At 46.1% G+C, this 18,409-nt stretch overlaps 6 protein-coding genes across 6 annotated transcripts; 3 read left to right on the plus strand and 3 right to left on the minus strand.

The window, feature by feature from the left end:
- Nucleotides 1-2,421: 2,421 nt before the first annotated feature.
- JR316_0008409 (Aquaglycerol porin AQY3) lies at nt 2,422-3,274 on the minus strand (the record flags this gene model as incomplete). The annotated part of the gene is made up of 5 exons (XM_047894124.1): nt 2,422-2,646; nt 2,705-2,751; nt 2,801-2,834; nt 2,899-3,022; nt 3,081-3,274. 5 exons carry the CDS (start codon nt 3,272-3,274, stop codon nt 2,422-2,424), a joined length of 624 nt encoding a protein of 207 aa, XP_047747439.1.
- Nucleotides 3,275-4,329: 1,055 nt separating this feature from the next.
- JR316_0008410 (uncharacterized protein) lies at nt 4,330-6,159 on the plus strand (the record flags this gene model as incomplete). The annotated part of the gene is made up of 5 exons (XM_047894125.1): nt 4,330-4,431; nt 4,482-4,930; nt 4,987-5,221; nt 5,273-6,005; nt 6,065-6,159. 5 exons carry the CDS (start codon nt 4,330-4,332, stop codon nt 6,157-6,159), a joined length of 1,614 nt encoding a protein of 537 aa, XP_047747440.1.
- A 151-nt stretch (nt 6,160-6,310) lies between these two features.
- On the minus strand, nt 6,311-8,522 carry JR316_0008411 (Strobilurin A biosynthesis cluster protein l1; the record flags this gene model as incomplete). The annotated part of the gene is made up of 5 exons (XM_047894126.1): nt 6,311-6,388; nt 6,456-7,470; nt 7,538-7,838; nt 7,887-7,990; nt 8,044-8,522. The coding sequence occupies 5 exons, from the start codon at nt 8,520-8,522 to the stop codon at nt 6,311-6,313; spliced, it is 1,977 nt and encodes a 658-aa protein (XP_047747441.1).
- Nucleotides 8,523-10,237: 1,715 nt separating this feature from the next.
- JR316_0008412 (5'-deoxynucleotidase hdd1) lies at nt 10,238-10,909 on the plus strand (the record flags this gene model as incomplete). The annotated part of the gene is made up of 5 exons (XM_047894127.1): nt 10,238-10,340; nt 10,393-10,526; nt 10,576-10,618; nt 10,669-10,698; nt 10,758-10,909. 5 exons carry the CDS (start codon nt 10,238-10,240, stop codon nt 10,907-10,909), a joined length of 462 nt encoding a protein of 153 aa, XP_047747442.1.
- A 32-nt stretch (nt 10,910-10,941) lies between these two features.
- Nucleotides 10,942-11,586, minus strand: JR316_0008413 (uncharacterized protein; the record flags this gene model as incomplete). Its single annotated transcript, XM_047894128.1, has 1 exon — nt 10,942-11,586. The coding sequence occupies one exon, from the start codon at nt 11,584-11,586 to the stop codon at nt 10,942-10,944; it is 645 nt and encodes a 214-aa protein (XP_047747443.1).
- A 3,149-nt stretch (nt 11,587-14,735) lies between these two features.
- Nucleotides 14,736-17,495, plus strand: JR316_0008414 (uncharacterized protein; the record flags this gene model as incomplete). Its single annotated transcript, XM_047894129.1, has 6 exons — nt 14,736-15,687; nt 15,744-16,431; nt 16,485-16,653; nt 16,712-16,785; nt 16,841-17,097; nt 17,140-17,495. The coding sequence occupies 6 exons, from the start codon at nt 14,736-14,738 to the stop codon at nt 17,493-17,495; spliced, it is 2,496 nt and encodes an 831-aa protein (XP_047747444.1).
- Between the last annotated feature and the right edge of the window lie 914 nt (nt 17,496-18,409).

Here is an 18,409-nt window from a genome sequence, read left to right on the forward strand (position 1 = left end):
CAGGTAAATCTTCGTGTACCGAGTGTAGTCATCTGTGAAGCTGACAAAGTAAGACTTATGGCTAATAGTCTCCACAGGCGCATCACCCCACACATCCGAATGTATTTCCTGGCCAAGTTCCGTGGCCTGCTCCTCCACCCGCTCTCTTGCTATCGGCTTGCGATGGGCCTTTCCCCACTCGCACAATGGGCAAAACAACGGCTTGCTGTCCTCGTCAAGCTCGACTCCAGTCACCAGGCCCTTCTCGACGAGCTTCCGCACTGCGTCATGGCTGATGTGCCCCATCCGGCGGTGCAATTCATCGATGGTCAACACCTCGACAACGCGCCCAGCGTATCCTGCCACCTCTGGACGTGCCGTGAACACACGGTAAAGTCCGTTCTGCACCTCAATCTTCCCCAGCATCTCACGTGATCTGTTGTAGATCCGACAGAGTGCTCCTGAAAACACGATGGTGCCGCCCGCCTGTGCAATTCGGCTGATGAAGACCAGGGTAACCCCCATCTTTGGGGCATAAAGGACATCACGGAGCAACTGCTTTGTTGCGGGCCCGTCACCGTTAGGTATGTCAACGTACATATCTCCCTTGCCAGTCGCAAAGAACTGATGCTTATCGGCAGCTATGATAGGCTTCGGGTCGGTCTCGACAAAATTAATGAAGCAATGTCGGTGTCCGGACATGTGGCGTGTAGCACCCAAGTCATACAAATCCATATCGACGAGGGTCTGCTTTTGGGTGAGGGTGGCAGAGGTGAATGTGCTGTGAGCTTCATCTGTAGCAGTGAGGGACAGGACTGCTCGAGAGGTAGGTGCGTAAATTTCCTCCCATTCATCATCAGAGTCATCGGAGTCTGACACAGATTGCAGACCCGGAATCTCTTCATCACTGTCCTCATCACCGGAGTCACTAACTGACTGGAGGGCTGGCATGCCATCCAAGTCAGCATTGGAGATGGGATCGTACTCGGAGCAGCTGGAAATGAGCTCGAGAATGTCGGCGTCGGAGAGGGAGAATTCGGATGAGGAAGAACAGGTGAGTTCCTCAGACAAAGCATCGAATTCATCATCCGACGTGGTCATGGCCATCCAACCTTCCTCGTCCCCATCATTCTTTGCACTAGCCGCTGTCTCCTTCCCCTTCCCCTTGTCGCCTCCGCCTCCACTGCTCTCCTTGCCCTTTCCCTTGGGCTTCGAGCCACTCGGGCCTTGCCCTGCCCTACCACCACCCTCCGCCCAGCACTCGGACTTGAAGTGCCCACGCTTCTTGCAGTTGTGGCACTCAACATTCTTCTTCCACCCACCCTTCCTCCCACGTGAACCTCCCGCGTCTCCATGAAAGGCCGAGTTTTCTTCTCGCCTGCTGGTACCCTTCTGGCCCAGCGCACGACGGTCGTACTCTTCGGTCACCGTGTGCATCAACTCATCAGGGGATAAAGTCGTGCCAATGACGCTTGACATGGCGTTTACGGCTGATATGTAGGGGTCGTAGGAAGATGGGAGAGATCCCATAATGATCGCGTAAAAGTCGTCATCCGTTGGCGGCTGTCCCATGGCTGCCAAATCTTTGCGCATCAAGCGCAACTTGTTGAAATGTGCTCGCACATCTCCACGCTCGGGGCAGTGTTCCTGCTGTAGCCGGCGTCGCAAATCCACGGAGACCATCCGTGATTTGTTCTCGAAGTCTCTTGTGAGAGCATCCCAAATATTGAAGGCAGATCCCTTGCCTTGAATCTTCATAAAATGTGAGTCCGAAATCGTTGCCGCAATCTGTTGCTTAACGATTGCCTCTCCTTGGTTCCAGGCCTTCAGCTCCTTTCGCCATTCCGCATCAAGAACTGCCTGCTCGTTAGTGAGCGGCTGATTTGGGACACGAGTGATGGGGTCTGGCGGAGCTACTGCGGTGCCGTCAACGTGCTCGAGTTTGCCACGCGCGTCAATGGACCATAAGAAGCGTTGCTTATAGATCACCCAGTTCTTGCCCGCCTCGTCGAGCTTGGGGATCTTCATGAAGTCATCGCTTAGTTTAGAAATAGAAGACATGGTTGACAGTAATAAGTGGAGAGTTTTGCTGAGGGTAAATAGGTCACTGGTTGGTTGAGTAGAATGAATGCTGGATTGATTCAGTGTCTCTCGGGGCCCATAACCTAATGAAAAGATAATCTCAGTACGATAGATACGAACTGTGTATTTCTGGTAGATACCTAATGAAAAGATAATCTACACAAAGAGTAAGCAATGAACCAAATGTAAGTAAGATAGCTGGCACACACCTCAGTACGATAGATACGAACTGAGGTGGTGCCATTTCGTCGAAAGGAATATAAGTGAAATGGCTTGAATGTAACAAGTAACTAAATATGAATGTAACGAAAAATGGTCCATAGTCCAGACCGCCGTCACGAGGACGCGCCGGTCAGTTTGCTATTCCAACAGGAAATGGATCTGGAAGCTTACAGGGACTGTGGTGAAATAGACAGCAGTTTTGAGAGTCCTGAGATTATTTGCACCTTCTTTGATGTCGATGGCTGTCTTGTAATTTCCATAGACAATGGCCGCTCCGCAAATACTTCCTAGCAGCTGAGAAAGCATGTAGCCAGGAACCTTGTGCCACGGAAATCCACGCCAGACTGCCATCGCTAGAGTAACCTAGAGAATAAGTCAGTTTGAAGGTTTAAATAGGGTGGTGACAATGTGAATGACCTACAGCTGGATTGATGTGTCCGCCAGAAAGAAATACACCCAGTGCAATACCTGAAAAATCTTAGAAAATAAGGAATGGTTTGTATATGCAAGATAATACCTGCTCCCCAACCCAGACTTAGAGGGCTCCATGTCTAATGAAAAAATGCCTCAGTACAGACTATTATATTGCAATTGTGGACGCCTCGAATGACTTACACCAGCCGGAGAAGGTGAAATAGCAGGAACAGAGCTTAAATTGTATTGACAGTTGGCTGCTGTTCCAAACATCACAAGAACCATGGTCCCAAAAAACTCTCCGGCATACTCCATCATGAGAGAACTAAATAGCAGGTTAGCTCAAAATGATCATCAATAGTCTCGGGTGATATAGCTCGCACCGGGCCCGCCAAATGCGTCCATATAAGTAAGGACGACCATCATGGAATGTCTCGTTCTGATGTCCAGGTTCCGTCCGAATCACATGGGTAGATGGGCCTCGGGAGACCGGAGGTCGAGACGGTTGATGAACGAGGTGTTCACCCTGGTCATTGGTATCCCATATTTTGTTACTGACGGTTGAAGTCGAGGTCATTTTTTTCTGAATAAATACAGTGAATGGTTGCTGCCACAGACTCCGACGGGCAAGCCTTTTTATACCTTTCAAGCTTGATGGAAATTACTGGTTCTGAGGAAAAATTGGAGCAACGAAGACGTAGAGTGGGTACTTTGAACGAATATTGGCTCACAAAATTATCTTCCACCACCGGAAACGTAAGATAACTTAGACTTTAGACTTGAGTTGCTCAACTCGATCGCGAAGAAATCCAATCTGACGCTCGTAGGCACCATCAAGCCTCAGAGCTCCCAGTTTAGTATTCAAGTATAGACAACAGTGTTGTGCGTTCGTCGAATGTCGCAGACGGTCATGACTGTGAATTGGGTGAAATTCAGTAATCAATACGCTTGCATCTCCCTGTAGAAGAATATTTTCTGGATAGCTTACAATTTCCCAAATTAATCAGAGAAAAAGATTGCTGGATCACTTCTTACGTTTTAAAGACCACTCAAAAATGTAGGGGTCTATAGATGGAAGATGCATGACAGGTCACGAAAGCAGATTTCATACTTTGTGGAGTCCGGACAGTTAATGTACCTGGAAGAAATTTCTCTGAAAGCCTTCCTTGCAAAGGAATGAGAAAATGCACCAACGAGGACTAAACGTGGGCCTGGATGACGTTCACCAACTTCAAGAAGTAGCCACCCCTCAAAGTCGCACTTTTTCAAGGAATACCGCAGAGAGTACTCGAGTATCCAACGTTCCATAAAGTAGAGAAAGTTATCCGTTCTGCCAGCAATATTATAGAGGTTACAGTTTGAGAGATACATGACGATATTTGTGGAATTTGTGGAAAAGAACGAGAACAACTTACAGGCTCGTCGGAGACCGTTCGGAGTTTGAATGGTCCCATGGACTTACCATCCGACTCTCGCCGCACCGCCATTAACCACAACCTGACCACATCCAACGTTTCAAACCATTTTTCAACATTGAATTCGGAGTTCTGAAAATGTATATTAAGTTTATTCGATAGAAGCCCCGTGTTGTTATATCCTTCTTCTCTACGACTTTGGCACGGACACCAAGCTATGGATTCAAACGGCGCGAAGGGTCTTTTGCAGCTTCCGCCCGAAGTATTGTTGTTGGTTTTGGGGATGGTGGACCCTCGGGATCTCATAAGGCTTCGATTGGTGAGTACCATGCACTTATGACGATACAACTGACGTTTCATTACATCTAGACTTGTAGAAGGTTACAAAAGTTAACGTACGATCACGCTGTTTGGGTATCAAAGTTGAACGAACAAGCAGCGTATCTCCCTCTTCCACCGGATATTTTGCACCAGCGCGAACACGACAAACATCTCCTGACATTTTCTGAAAACTCTATTGAATCCACTGTGCTCAAAGGCCAACGAATATGTGATGCATGGCCCCGTGCTCGTTTGAAAACGCCCATCAAACTGAAGGACACGGATGGTAGATTGATGTGGATTGGTCTTAATCTTGTTGCCGATAGATGGCTGGTTGCTACATATCATGAGGGAATTATTCACATTTACGACACGAAACAAGGTTCTCCCGTTCTTCAACGTACCGTCGATCTTCAAGAGAAGGGATGGACGTCATTTTCAGTGGGAATTGACCCAACGGAGAAGCGCTTGATTATAGCCCTATGTCTTTCTCATCCGTAGGTCAAGTTCTCTCATCTCATGTAAATAAACAAGACTTAATCATTGGTTCTAGACCTTATAGGATTCATATTTACCAGATAGAACTTCTGGCCGTCAATCAAGCAGTGTCTTTGATACGCATTATCATCTTGCCTCATTATAAAATCATACAGGCCCTCGATATCCCAAATAGACTCGTCATAGTATCAACCGCTGCCTCTGTTACAACTTTGAAATGGGACGAAGACTACGATCCCGAAGCGCGTGATGCAACATTTAATGTCAATGCCGAAGACGAAGGAGGTTGGGTGCGTCAGTTTTACTGCCAAATCAATCGTCTCTAACCATTTCTACTTTAGTGGGATGGGGTAATTGGGGTCTGCCTTCTCGGGTCATACATATTAGTCCACAAAACTCGATCTCTCCATGTACGCCAATACAAAGACCGTTGCGGGTCTGCACTCAAACACAAATTTACCCTGTCATTTAAACAAGTCTCGTTTTCTGCGTCATCCAAATCGACCAACAAGCTTTCAGGAACGACGGTGTACGAAGTCTCCACTTTTGCATACGACGTGATTCAGGGACTCTTCCAATTCAACATCAAACTCACAGTCCCAGAATCTTTCGGTGTTCCCCCATCGCTCGATGTCCAACTAACAAGTGTCTACCCACTAGCGCTCGGTGTGATCCAGCCCATCGCATCTTCGCAATCCGCACCACACCCTTCTCCTTCAGTTTCCTCGCCTGATTTTAGCCCATCGCCATCGTTCAAACATACCCACGCGACTAGGGCATCTGACACATCTTCCATTGTTGTTCATCCAGCCAACCCAGCTGCGGATACGGACTACCGCTCACGGGGTTTTCTGAGCACGCAATGCATGGGACCACAGGGTAAGCGTGGGATATGGGTTGAGCGCCAACGGTCGGGCACGGTGCGTGATCTCCAAGTCTGGTTCCGCGAGCCTTCAGAGCCATCGTCAAGCGCAGAGCGTGCGCTATCAGAACCAAGCACTGCAGAATTTCCTTTGCCGGTGATGGAGATAGAGCGCAGAGTCATTTATACTCTGCAATCCTATGATCTCAGAGGTATTCACCCTCCTATATTTCGTTGTAATCAATATACTGATATTGTGTTATCAATGTAGACGATATCTTGATATCGACGTTTAACGAATTGAATGGCACAATTTATCTGGGACATCGATCAGGCTACATTTCCGTCATTGCCTTGGAATGTTGAACATTTTTAGACGATACAAATCGTTTTCTGACTGTGGGTGTGGTTTTTGTTTGTACACACCACGACTTGAATCACATCTATTTACATAACAACACGACTAGTTGCTATCCAGACAAAAGAAATTCTTTCATCATATTACTCTTCACCATATCTACCAGAACCGAGTCTGCAACGAATCCAATCCTGCCATCATTCTCAACATGACGATGTTGGATGTCAAGCTTGAAAACTAACAGTACAACCCCAAGTCAGTCGCCATCTCCACGAATGGCATAAAATCTACGAAATAGACTCACTCCGTTTCCAATAAACACCTCCGCCCTCTGCGCGACGTACATATCGAGCGCCTGTGACACAGGCTTTTCCTCCCACCCGAGACGTAGATCGCGGCTCGTTGCAATGTCTTCCCACTCCCATGGTATGCCATCCCACTCCTTTGTATCCTGCTGCAAAGCATGTTTCACTTCGTCCAGCCAGCCAGACTCGCCATTTGTCAATATGTAGATTTTCTTGAAATATTTGTTCGCTGCCGTCGCCACTCTAGTCTGACTCGTTTCTAACAACCCAAATGCACCAATTTTTACTGAATTGGTGGTCGTGCTGTTTCGAATGTGTTGCAACTTTTCAACAATGACATCCGGTATCCACCAACGCCAGTTCTTATGCGCTCGGATAACGACCTCTGTCTCTAGCCTCTCTTTCTCATGCACCAATGCCGCATAATCCATTACGACCTCCCTGACGCGCTTCACGATTTGCTGGATGTCTGGGAGACAATGGCGGGCATAGACCTCCTTCCTCCTTTCCATCGACGCCACTTGGAGCGGATCACTGGCACTTGTGCCATTTGCAGCTTCCTCGAGCCCTTCGACGACGTCCGGGACGTCAAACGCGTCTCGAGCTCGAGACTCTGGGAATGAGTTGAATCCAGTATACGTCGACCCCCATTCCGCAAGATGGATGCAGTGCTCTGCGAAATCACCTCGGCGGAGGTGCAATGCGAGAACTGGGAGAGTGTGCGTATCGTTCAGAAGATATTTTTTGGCTCTGTGCTTTATCCTGACTTTGGGATCTTGTTGTATGGATGCATTAAAAGGTGCAGTGCGGATAATGGCAGGGGCTGGGTTAAGATAGGTCCACCATCCTTTGAGGTACTCGGCAAGGCTGATCTGTAAATCGCCCTCTGCTGCAAAGTTCCTGATGTTCTTGAGGAACGCGCGTTTGATGAGTGGGGACCATGACCATAGCTTGAGCACTGGAGAGTTTGACAGGGTGGGCCAAAGCGAATGCATTCGCGGCGAACCAAGGAGCCTACAACAATTTACCAGGCAGGTCAATTATATTTGTACAGCAGAAACCAAGGGCATCTTCAGCGTACCAAATATCAAAGGCATGGTCTGGCGAGAACTTGTTAACCTCGATGCAACGCGCGTTTTTGTACTTGGGTGTTTCGAGCACTGCGAGCCATGCGTCTAGTACCTGTTTTCCAGTGGCTTCGGGGAGCCGAATGTTGCTGTTGGTGGTGTGCAGATATGATTCGACTGTCTCTTTATCGATCACGACTCGTTCGATTCGTGGGCAGAGTCGTTCGAAAACTCTGCTTGAGATAGATGGGGGCATTGTGATGGAGTGGTTGGCGCGTGTGTTGCTACTCGACTCGTCGATTCCTAGTATATGCCCTGGCACTTCATGTTTAACAAACTCGCATTTTGAATAGAAGTATTCACCTCTGATCATAGTGGAAAGGGGTATTCGCGAGGTGATAACCCGGCCGTTATAGTCTGAATAATTATTGCCGCTGCTGTCCCAGGTGTAGTCGTCCCACACGTATCTGCACAAAACTTAACCAATCATCATGCGCATATATCCACAAACTTAACGTACCCGAGCTTCGCTTCCCCCGCCAACATGGCGCTGAACACCATTTCCTGAAGCACATTTCCCCACCCACACCCACTTGCGTGGTTTGCAAAGAATATGTAGCTACCCTCTGCAATCCCGCCTGCATGGTTCAGCAGGTTGTTTACAGACAAATCGTCTTCGTATTCTCGGTATCGTTCGTATAAAGGCGGTAACGGCGGGATTGTCGAGTTGATAGGGGCTGATTCGTTGAATGGCGAGGCGTCCTGGGCATCTGGGTACGGAACCGTGTATCCCTCCGTAGATGTAGCTTGAAGGAATTTCCACTGAAGCTGCGAAAGATACAAAGACCCGGATATTATGAATATCCCGATTATCATGCGTATGTAGCGTTTTGGAAGACGCGGCGATGCTGCGAAATGTAAGATTGTGTTAGGGGTGCCACTCAAGCTCGTAGATGCACTGGAGAGCTGCGTTTTTTCTTCTCCAAAACGGAAGGGCATTCTCAGAGGTGTACGAGGAATAAAGATGCTGTTTTCAGAGCTGTTCGAGGAAGTAAATGATTTTAAAAAGGTACTCAACGTGAATTTTTTTTTTGAAGGCTGTCGAACGACGCCAGTTACGCCAGAATCTAAAAATAGACTGTATGGACTTGGGGGCAGTTTGAGCGAAAAAAAATGTCTTTTGAGTATAGATTTGGAGTTTATCATCCACTCAGTTCTCTTAGTCACATAGAGTAGTTGTGGTTGGAGTATTTGTGTTTATTTTAAAAAACGAAAGCATAGGTGAGAGTGCAAACAATTGAGATAGTGTAGGTAATTCTAAACTGCTTTGTTGGGCGCGTCAATGCGAAATCGCTCGTTTATTGTTTATTTCTCTTCACCGGTTCGCACTATACCCCGGTGTCGTTGTCTTTCCGAATATATTTGTGACGTCCAGTTGAGTGCCTGCTCCGAAGTCCACGTAGTCCCCCCAAGTGGCCGACCCTGCAGCGACGATGCACTCATTAGCCGGATATTTGGAGTTTTGCATCGCGGCTGGTTTAGAATATGCGCCAGCGTCCCATGAGATCGGTCTTGTATCCGGTGCTGGCCCTTCCTGCCCCGTATCTGGAGAAGGTTTTGTCAGTAAATCGAAGTGTCCCGAGTCTCAGTGATGCAACGTATAACGGGGTGGTTCTTGATTTGTTTCTCGGCGAGGAAGGTCTCAGCTTCAGCCAAATTATGGATGACATGAGCAACGTGCCTTTTTTTATGCTCGCGACCTTTTTCTACGTGGACGTGTCAACGCTTGAAGTAGAAAGCACGACTAAGAGAATCAACTCACTTTAGCCATGAGGCAGTACATGGTGTAAAGACTTTTTTTATTCGAAGGCCAGCGTAATACGGCGGTGTGATAATATCCTTATCTATTGTCCTATCCAGGTCATGAAAAGTTGAATGAGGCTGCCACTCGTCGTAGACAGAACAAGAGCCATCGATTGAAAACACACCCTAGAATCCAGTAAAGACAGCCAGATAGGAGCGATCAGCCTTCGTTGAAATTTTCAATCAGCTTCAATTTCCAGGATAAAGGTCCAGCTGACAACTAGGGAGCCAAATTTAAAGACCCAAGTTACGAGTTCTGGGCGGTTGTGTGAAGACTACTTTGAGAGGTCCAAGACTGTTAAGGCGAAATCAAAGTTGGGTTCAAAAATTTTGTAACATTTGATTGACGCGATTTGTGAAGGTTTTTGTTTGGAAAACGAGCTCCGCCGGATATCTGCAGCCGAGATCAAGGGCACGTTTTGAACGTTGAACCTTTACCTCATTCACGATCTTCATGTCGACGCCGTGTAAACGTGTATTTCCTCCATTATACACGCCTACTGGTGATGCTCTCAAAGATAAATTGGCATTTATACATCTTCTTGAGAGACTCAAGGTGTGACCGTTGCAATAATTCGGATCAGTAAGATTGACATCGACACGTTCGCGACAGACTCAGAAGAGAACGGGATGGGTGGATAACAAGGTATGTGCCAATTCTGCTTTTTTCGATGTGTTAACATCAATGCTATAGATCCCAAATCCAGAGAGGTAGACGTCGAATCCACGTCGTATTCATCTGCTAAATCAGCGAGTCCAGTATATCAGACCACATGTATCGCATGGCCATGCTCGCAATGCTATCGGAGGACTTGAAGCTAGACATCTCCAAGTCGGTGCAGTGATCCATCATGGTCTTACTCAAACTCGATGACGAACGGTTCCGTATCCCTCGAATCTTGCCTGATAGATGTGTGATGATGGCTTTGGTGCATGATCTTGCTGAAGCTCAAGGTATGTCATATCTGCAGCACATACTGTAAAAAAACTCATCAACAATACGCAGTTGGCGATATCGCACCGAGAGAAGGAATACCAAAGGCAGAAAAGCACAGACTAGAATCCGAAGCTATGCACAATATCGTGCACGACATGCTTCACAATAGCCCAGCTGCGCAGAAAATCAACGCTCTCTGGATGGTGCGTGTCTGGATTATTATGCGATGTCAGTTTTTACAACTTGCTCCAGGAGTACGAAGATGGGCAATCTCCTGAAGCTAAATTTGTCAAAGGTACATCTCATCGTATTTCTACGTTGAATCTTTGTTCAGCTCCTTTATAGATCTTGATCGATTTGAAATGGCGTCACAAGGTAGGCAGCCGTACTGTATTTAATATTTTCCAATCGCAAATCTGTTCCCCCCCATCTAGCTCTAGAGTATGAGAAAAATCATGGCGCAAGTCTGCAACCATTCTTCGACAGCAGCATACCAAAACTCCAACACCCTCAAGTACAAGAATGGGGTCAGGGACTGCTAGGAGAAAGATACAACATAAGCAACACATCTACAACAAGCCGGTAACCCAAGGGCCAAAATTGTGTGCATGTCTTCGACTACGGTTCAAAATTGCGATACTCTGCCTCCACCTCGTCTAATTCAGTCATAGAAGTATCCTCGAGCTGTGTTACCAATGGTGGTTGATGGGCGTAAGTTCCAATACAAGTACCCATTCCAAATAATGAGCTACTCACAGGATGATTAGTCTCATACTCATACTCGATGATAAAACCTGCCGCATGTTGGTATGTGCCGCGTCTGATATCGAATATCTGGAACTCGATCGACCCTCCAAGTGGGTTGTGTCCCGCCGCCCTGCTAATGTTCATTTGATCATCCCTTGGTGACTTGATAATATGGTATTCCGCCTCATCGTACAGCAGGACACCCTCGAACAATGATACCACCTCGCCGTCGTACCGCAGCACGACGTTCACCGGCCTTCGTGGCTCTGAGCCGGCCACATTTACATGGGCACTGCGTGCGACTTCGATTTGGAAGTCATTGTTTAGTGAGTACCCGTATGGGACTTTGAAGCGGCATATGTGTATCATCGGGCTTCCGCTTTGGATTGAATGATGCCCTGTAAGGAGTGGTTTCGACCAGTGTCGGTCTACGTAAAACAGTTTGCATGTGTACCCATTTGATTCCATGAGAATGTTGTTGCCAGACGAGGTCCTGAAGCTGGTTGGATTGGACATGGTGCTAGGGGAGGTATTTGAGGATTAAATCGTGGAGATACGATAGAGGAAACAATCTAGGGAAGGAGTTTATATGGTGGCAGGTCGGTGAGGGTGCCCCCGTATGCCATCCAGGATTTTGTGGCCACCAACAAGGAAGTTGTACCATTCAAGTCATTGAGACTTGGCCAGTAACAGGTGCAAAAGGCTGGCAACCTTCCTGGATGGACCCGTCGGCCCACTTGGAAAGCTGCCATTGGCTTCAACCAGAGCAACCGGCATTACTATGACCACTGCAAGGCCAAATCAGTATTCTTGCTCGTATGCATAATGCAACACAAGCCCTCCACCGAGTCTGAGCGGAATTGTTGCATCTATCGGGCCCCGTAATGACGTATCTTTGGTCAAGTAGGAAACTGAACTGGACTACCGTGGCCACTGGTGCTACACCAAAGACCTCCCAGCGGAACACAGACCACCCATGAAAAGATGCCACTGATAGAAAATTCAAAAATGTACCACCCGAATCTAGGTCCTAATCCTAATGGCGAATATCGAACCGAACGAAACAGATGGGTCGAAAGACCGTGCATATATCGTAACCACCATAATGCGTATGGCGACAGCATGTTAAATGCTGCTACTTCTGGGCTATGACACGGACGTCTTTTCAATGACAAGACGTTCGGGGGATCCATGTGCAAAAATCCACGATCTCATCTTCGTTTTCTTGATATTTCTTCGGAAGTCTGTATATCATAGCTTTTGCAACTTACCGTCAAGTTCGGAGAAAGTGCCTAGGAAATACGTGATTTGCATCTGGGAATGTTATATCTGCTGGTAAGAGACAGTGACAGTCATTTTGGGTGGCTTTCTTATACCCATTCTCTCGTTGTTGGTAAGTAAATGATAATTCTGTCTTAAAATCAAGTCAGTCACAAACTGAACATCGGGGATACTTCCGTGTGAAGTAAACAAGAAAACATCAGAGGAATCTTTGAGACTTGAGACATATGCTTTCTTCGGCTTTCATTCCCAACGAACAACTTCGTACAATGATCTATACGTTCTCCACGGAACAATCCACAAAAGCGGACATCTGAGGAAGCTTTATCCTGAAACCTGTGGCACGTAGCTATTGGGTAAGGCAATTTATACCATCGTGAGATGTCTGATATATATCTCAAGAGGATTTAATTGCTTCGTGAATCTGTCCTTCATTTTTATAAGCTCCTGATGGTGTCTGCGCCGCATTGCGCCTTCAGTAGGTCCGGGGAAAGTGTCAACTGCGATCTATCTATTTCATCTTTTACTGCTTAAGAAAAGTCTATATAATATAGTACACACATAAATTAAGCAGGAAAGCATATTGTCTAGCTCAGATTTTCATTAAAGCATCTTTACCGTATCTTTGTCTCTACGTCTCCCTTGCTGGGACTTATCTCATCACCCAAGAATTGACCGTACACCATTGTCGACAATTCCGGGAATTTAATTTTTAACTGCCAGATCACGTATACTTAAATGCATTCAACGTACTAGTGCTGCTGTATGTCTGCCTTCCTCCATGTGAGATTTCCAAAATGATTGTAACGTCCACTTGCTGAGCAATCCCCATCCTATGAGTGGTTTACCTTGTCATTAATCATTTCATTGAGAAGTGGCTTATCCACTTCCCCGTAAGTCCAACTTGATATCAATGTTGTGGCCCCGTTTCTCCGACATCTGCCAAAATGCGATAATTTGTACTCTGAGTACATGACCCTGGTTTAGATATATACAGGTACATTTGGTAGAGATCGTCTTTGTTTTGTTAGCTCTCAAGATTTAGCTGTTATGACTCCAACAATTTAATTTTGCGGCTTGCTATGGCTATGACAGAGATTGATTTGAGATGCTTGGTCCTAAAGGAGTTTAAAGGTATTTTCATCCACTCTACTCAAATCATTTCAAATGAAAAATAAAGGAAGGCAACCGCTGTCACATATTAATAGAGCAACGGGATGAAAGATATATAAGGACATTGCATGGTTTGCTCAAGCTCACCACTCTCACCTTTACTTTTCACTAAAGTCAATACATTATGCGGCTTACTTTTGCATCTACTGTTTTCCTCCTTTCTGCGCTTTCCCTCGCCACTGCCACTCCAACTCCACAAGGAAGTCTTCCTATTTTTATTTGTAAGTGTGACTTTATACCATGCAGTTGTCTGAAAATTTATTCAATCGGTTGTCCTCCTTAGGCGCAGGACCAGATGTAAGCCAAATTCCTCTCTGATATGCATGGTGTTTAATTGCCGTTGCTTTGTTGACATCCTAAAAAGAACATTAAATGTGAGTTCCTTGATCACTCTCCTTACTTGAAAGAGACATTTTTAACCACAGTCAAACTTGACAGGTCCGAGTGGATATCGGTGCTGTGTGGGTCCATTGAGCCCTGATGTTGATCGCACTGGAACGTATGTGTATATCTCGCTCATTGATTTGCTGATGTTGTAATGACAGAGCATGTTAAAGGTGTGAACTTGGAGTACACGGTGTTTGTCCATTTTAAGCCATCAGTGTTCCGCGCTTAGGCTGGAGTTTTGTTCTCAGAATAAAGTCCCATATGAGCTCAATTTTTCTCAAAATGTACAAATTTTAGTCTTGAAGCAACTGGAAATTGCCAAAGAGGTCGTTTTCGGATCAAAGTCGGATCAAAGTCCCATGATTGCCAGCGCTGTACTTGCCGAGCGGCGATTGAACTTAAGCTGCTTAGGTAATCCAATAATGTACTCAATGTTGTCTTGTTCCGGAACTCCCAACTTGACTTTGGTGACTTGTGTGCAAGAACACTCAGCACGAAAAAAAGCACACATCTGATCACTCACTACTCTGAAATGCTGTCTTACAAAAATGCAGATGCTACAATCACAACTTCATATGGAAAAGCAATCTCATCATGCGCGGATTTGTAGGATTCTCGATGTTATTTATATAGGTGTCAGTGGTAACTTCTGTTATGGAATCCCAGAAGATTCGAACAGGTTAGATAAGAGTAAGTGGGCTGAACTCCCTCACCTTTACATCTGATTATCCACCCACATTAGTCTCAATCGATTTCCAAGGTATTATTATTTACTTGTATGCGACGAAATGGACATATCTGATGAAGTGCAATAGGCAAACTACATGGCTCAACTGATCGGCGAAGGCTACGTTGAAAATTGGAAGTCCAACAATGCCGTCCCCAGAGAGAGGGAGCTTACCACACACAACGACAAGCCAACTAGTCAACTGGTCACACCTGATGGTTTTATTGACACCAATGGGAGGATAGAGCTGCCTTCGTCGTCTGTGCTCCAAAGCCAGTCTCACTCAAACTCGTCGATATACCCACCTGTACCTGACGAAGTTATTGGTTCACCTTCCTCCGCAAAGTCATTTTCAAGCACTGCACCGAAGCTTCAAATTATAACAGATCTGCGTTCCGTGCCAAACTCGCTTAACAGTCAAACCCCAACTCCGTATTCCGACACGCTATTGTCTGTGCAGGACTCGATGGCGAGCCCACCAAACCAAAAGAACTCTGATGAACCACTGCTCGGGTCCCTGAGGAGAAGCATATCTGAGCCCCCCAAGAGGGATCGACCTCGTTCTGCTGGCAGTCCTCGTTCTCAGGAAGACTATCCCACTATACCTCAGCTTATTGAGCCTCAGCCTTCAATTACACCTGCACGAACTCCGATAACACCGATGTTGGCAAGATCATCATCTAGACGAAAGGCAGATGTCTTCGTTGCTCATAATCCATTCATTGGTCACAGACACGGAACTAAACAAACCGGTAAGCAGGAGCTTACGTTCGACGATATCCCAACTCCAGGTCCGTTTTCACACTCCTTTGGGACCAGTGTGGAAGATCCCCGTGGTGTCACGCCCGTTGAGCCCCATAATTTTGAATATCAGACACCTATTTCACGGTCGCATTCCCGCCGAATCTTTCGCCCAAATGACATAAACCATAATACTCCCTCCAAGGTACAGGTTTCTGCAAGTGAACCTGTGGAATTCAATGTTGTGCGCTCTCAGTCTTACAGCGCCAAAACAAATCGGGTTAGAAGAAACCATATTCATCCAGACGGTAAGTTTGAGGTTTTGAAATCGAAACGTGCTCTGATTTTTTTTTCTTCTACACAGAAGAAGCGATTTCTTCATCTATACAGCGACCGACTCAAGTCGGGATCTCAAGAAACTCAGGGTCCGGTGCCCCAGATGCCTTGCTCTCTCTTCCAACAGTCATCGATAAGAACAGTTCCTACCGCGGAAAGTCAGATGATCAAATTGTTCCAAGTGAAAAGACGTCTGAAATTGAAACTTCTGCGTCTATCATTCGGACAGAAAGCCGTGATTCCTCGAAGGATGACCCGGAGAAAGGAAGCATAGAAACCGATGAACATTCGTCACCGCAAACTCTTTGGTCTCGATTCAGAGTTACTCTTGGTAACATTCTCCGCCGGCCTGCACCTGTTGTCAGCGAAGAGACAGAGTTCCAAAAATCTCTTACCGCCACAACAGCTAGTTTTATCGCAACAACACTGCCTAAACAGGTGTATTTACATCTCTTGCTTCGCCTTCCACTGCTTTACTTTTCCCGGGTGTCACGAATTTTTGAGGAAGCCGACATGACCTTACCCGAGATCAAGAGGATGGCTCTGGAGACACCCGTCGCAGCTAGTAAATGGAGAGCTATTGATCTCTCTATATATGACAGAGCTTTCGATGTTCCTCTTGAATATCAAAGGCTGAGTTCAACGTGGGAGTTTTTCATTGACTCGGTTTTGCGAGAATGGAAAATCTTCAACATTATTTCTGGTCTTCTTCTAAGGTAAGTACCCCTTTCTATTTACAAATTTTTCTGCTGATATAGCCCGTATTTAGTGCCATCCTTACCATACTTCAAATTGACACTGCTGCTCAGAACCCAGTCACCAGATATACCGCATTATTTTCGCTAATTTGCTCGTTAATAAGTTTGCTCTTTGGATGCATGTACATTATTCGGTTTGGAACGATGCGCAAACCTTACAAGGCTGCGGAATGGGCACTTGTAAGTACTCACCTTTTACCCGACGTAAACAACCCGCCCTAATCATATGCGCGTTTAGGAAGCACGAAATGAATCTATGATATGGTGGAACGTCTGGGTGCTCCTTGCAATGCCTGCCATTTGGCTTACTTGGTATGATTTTCCGCAACAGTGGTAGTGTGACAAGCTACATCTAATATTATTGTAGGTCCATTGTTCTTTACATTGCCTGCATCATGGCCTTCGCCTGGCAGACAACGTCTCAAGATGATACACCCCCTTCACCACTTTCTCCAACGACCGTCTTAGTCGTGCGTGTACTACTAACGAGTGTTCTTGTATCGGGCGTCATTTATGGAATCCTCATCGTTTCGACCTTCAGTCGCTACGGGGAAGCGATGGATAAAGCTTGGAAAGAAAGGATAGATACATGGGCGGAAGAAATGGATGTTGCTACCTCAGCTGGTACGCAATTTCTGACAGATCCATACCCAACATCTACTGTAGATGGATCGTCGGAGCACCTCTGGCGCGAGCCCTATACACCATCGGCCGATATCACACCATCCAGGCAGGGTCCTGTTTCACCAGGGCTACCTCTTCGATCTCCTCGATTACACGCCCATCTTGTACATGACGGCAATCCTGCCGGTACTCCCGACTATGACACTACTATAGCCAACAATCCTGGATCAATCCTTGGGAATAGGGTTGCAAGCTTGCGAGAGAAACGTCGTGTTCGATTTCGATCGCCTAAAGAATCTCCCGTCAAGAATACCACGACACCCATGTTCTCTTCAACTCTTAATGGAAGCGTTAGCGCTGGTGAAGCAGCGATTGATTCACCTGAGGAAAAGTCATAAGAACGTGGCATCGGATCCAAGATCACCGAATGGATTCTAGGTATCTCAAATCATATAGGAACATCAAGGACTTCTTATGATAACAACACTTGACATCTCTTTCTCGAGGTCTGACATGTAAGGGTATATTGGTAAGACAAATATATTACCTTTCTGTCTAGAAGCTGTGTACAGAAATAGATTCTGTTACTCGGCCATTGAACTCCCTACATTTGAGGTGAAGTCCTATTCTGAGTACACCAAATCAGACATGAAAATAACGGTAGAAGACCGAAGTCACTCCGGGATCTCACGGTAATAGAGGTGTGGGTACTCGCGTCAAGAAAGGTTTCATCTAATAAAACAATTCTACCTTCGGCGGCAAAACTTTAAACATCTGCATCAATCAATTCAGAGCTTGTCTTCGGGGTACCTTGCAAAGTGGACCACTGCTTGCCTCTTGCTAGTCGACAAGTAGTGTGAACAGTTGTGGTGGCTATTGGTAACATTTTTTGAGTGATTCAGACAAGCCTGGCCTAAGTTTGAAAGATTAGAAAATTCACTGACGCCGGTGAACCGCGCCAGTGTATAAGTTTGGGAAGGCACAAAAATATCCTTATAAATTAGAAATATCCAACGAACAATTGCCTACACCGGAATTGCCGTTTACTCTGATTCAAATTTTGTGTGTAAACTTGGTTGTGAAGTAGTAAACCTTCCATTAACTTGACACCTTCAATACACGCTTTTTGATTATAGGCCCGGTAACAGTAGAATTTAAAGTCGAGTTTAAATCCCAACACCTTTTTTCTCAGATAGATTTTTTCTCGAGCGATCTTCCATTCAATCAATCTCAATTCTGTTGTTGTACGATAATAAACAGAACCCAGAAAAAAAAATTGATTCCGTCTTCGTCACTTTCGTGCGCACCGCCC

The sequence above is a fragment of the Psilocybe cubensis genome, chromosome 7 (genome assembly GCF_017499595.1).
Source record: "Psilocybe cubensis strain MGC-MH-2018 chromosome 7, whole genome shotgun sequence".
Classification (NCBI taxonomy): domain Eukaryota; kingdom Fungi; phylum Basidiomycota; class Agaricomycetes; order Agaricales; family Agrocybaceae; genus Psilocybe; species Psilocybe cubensis.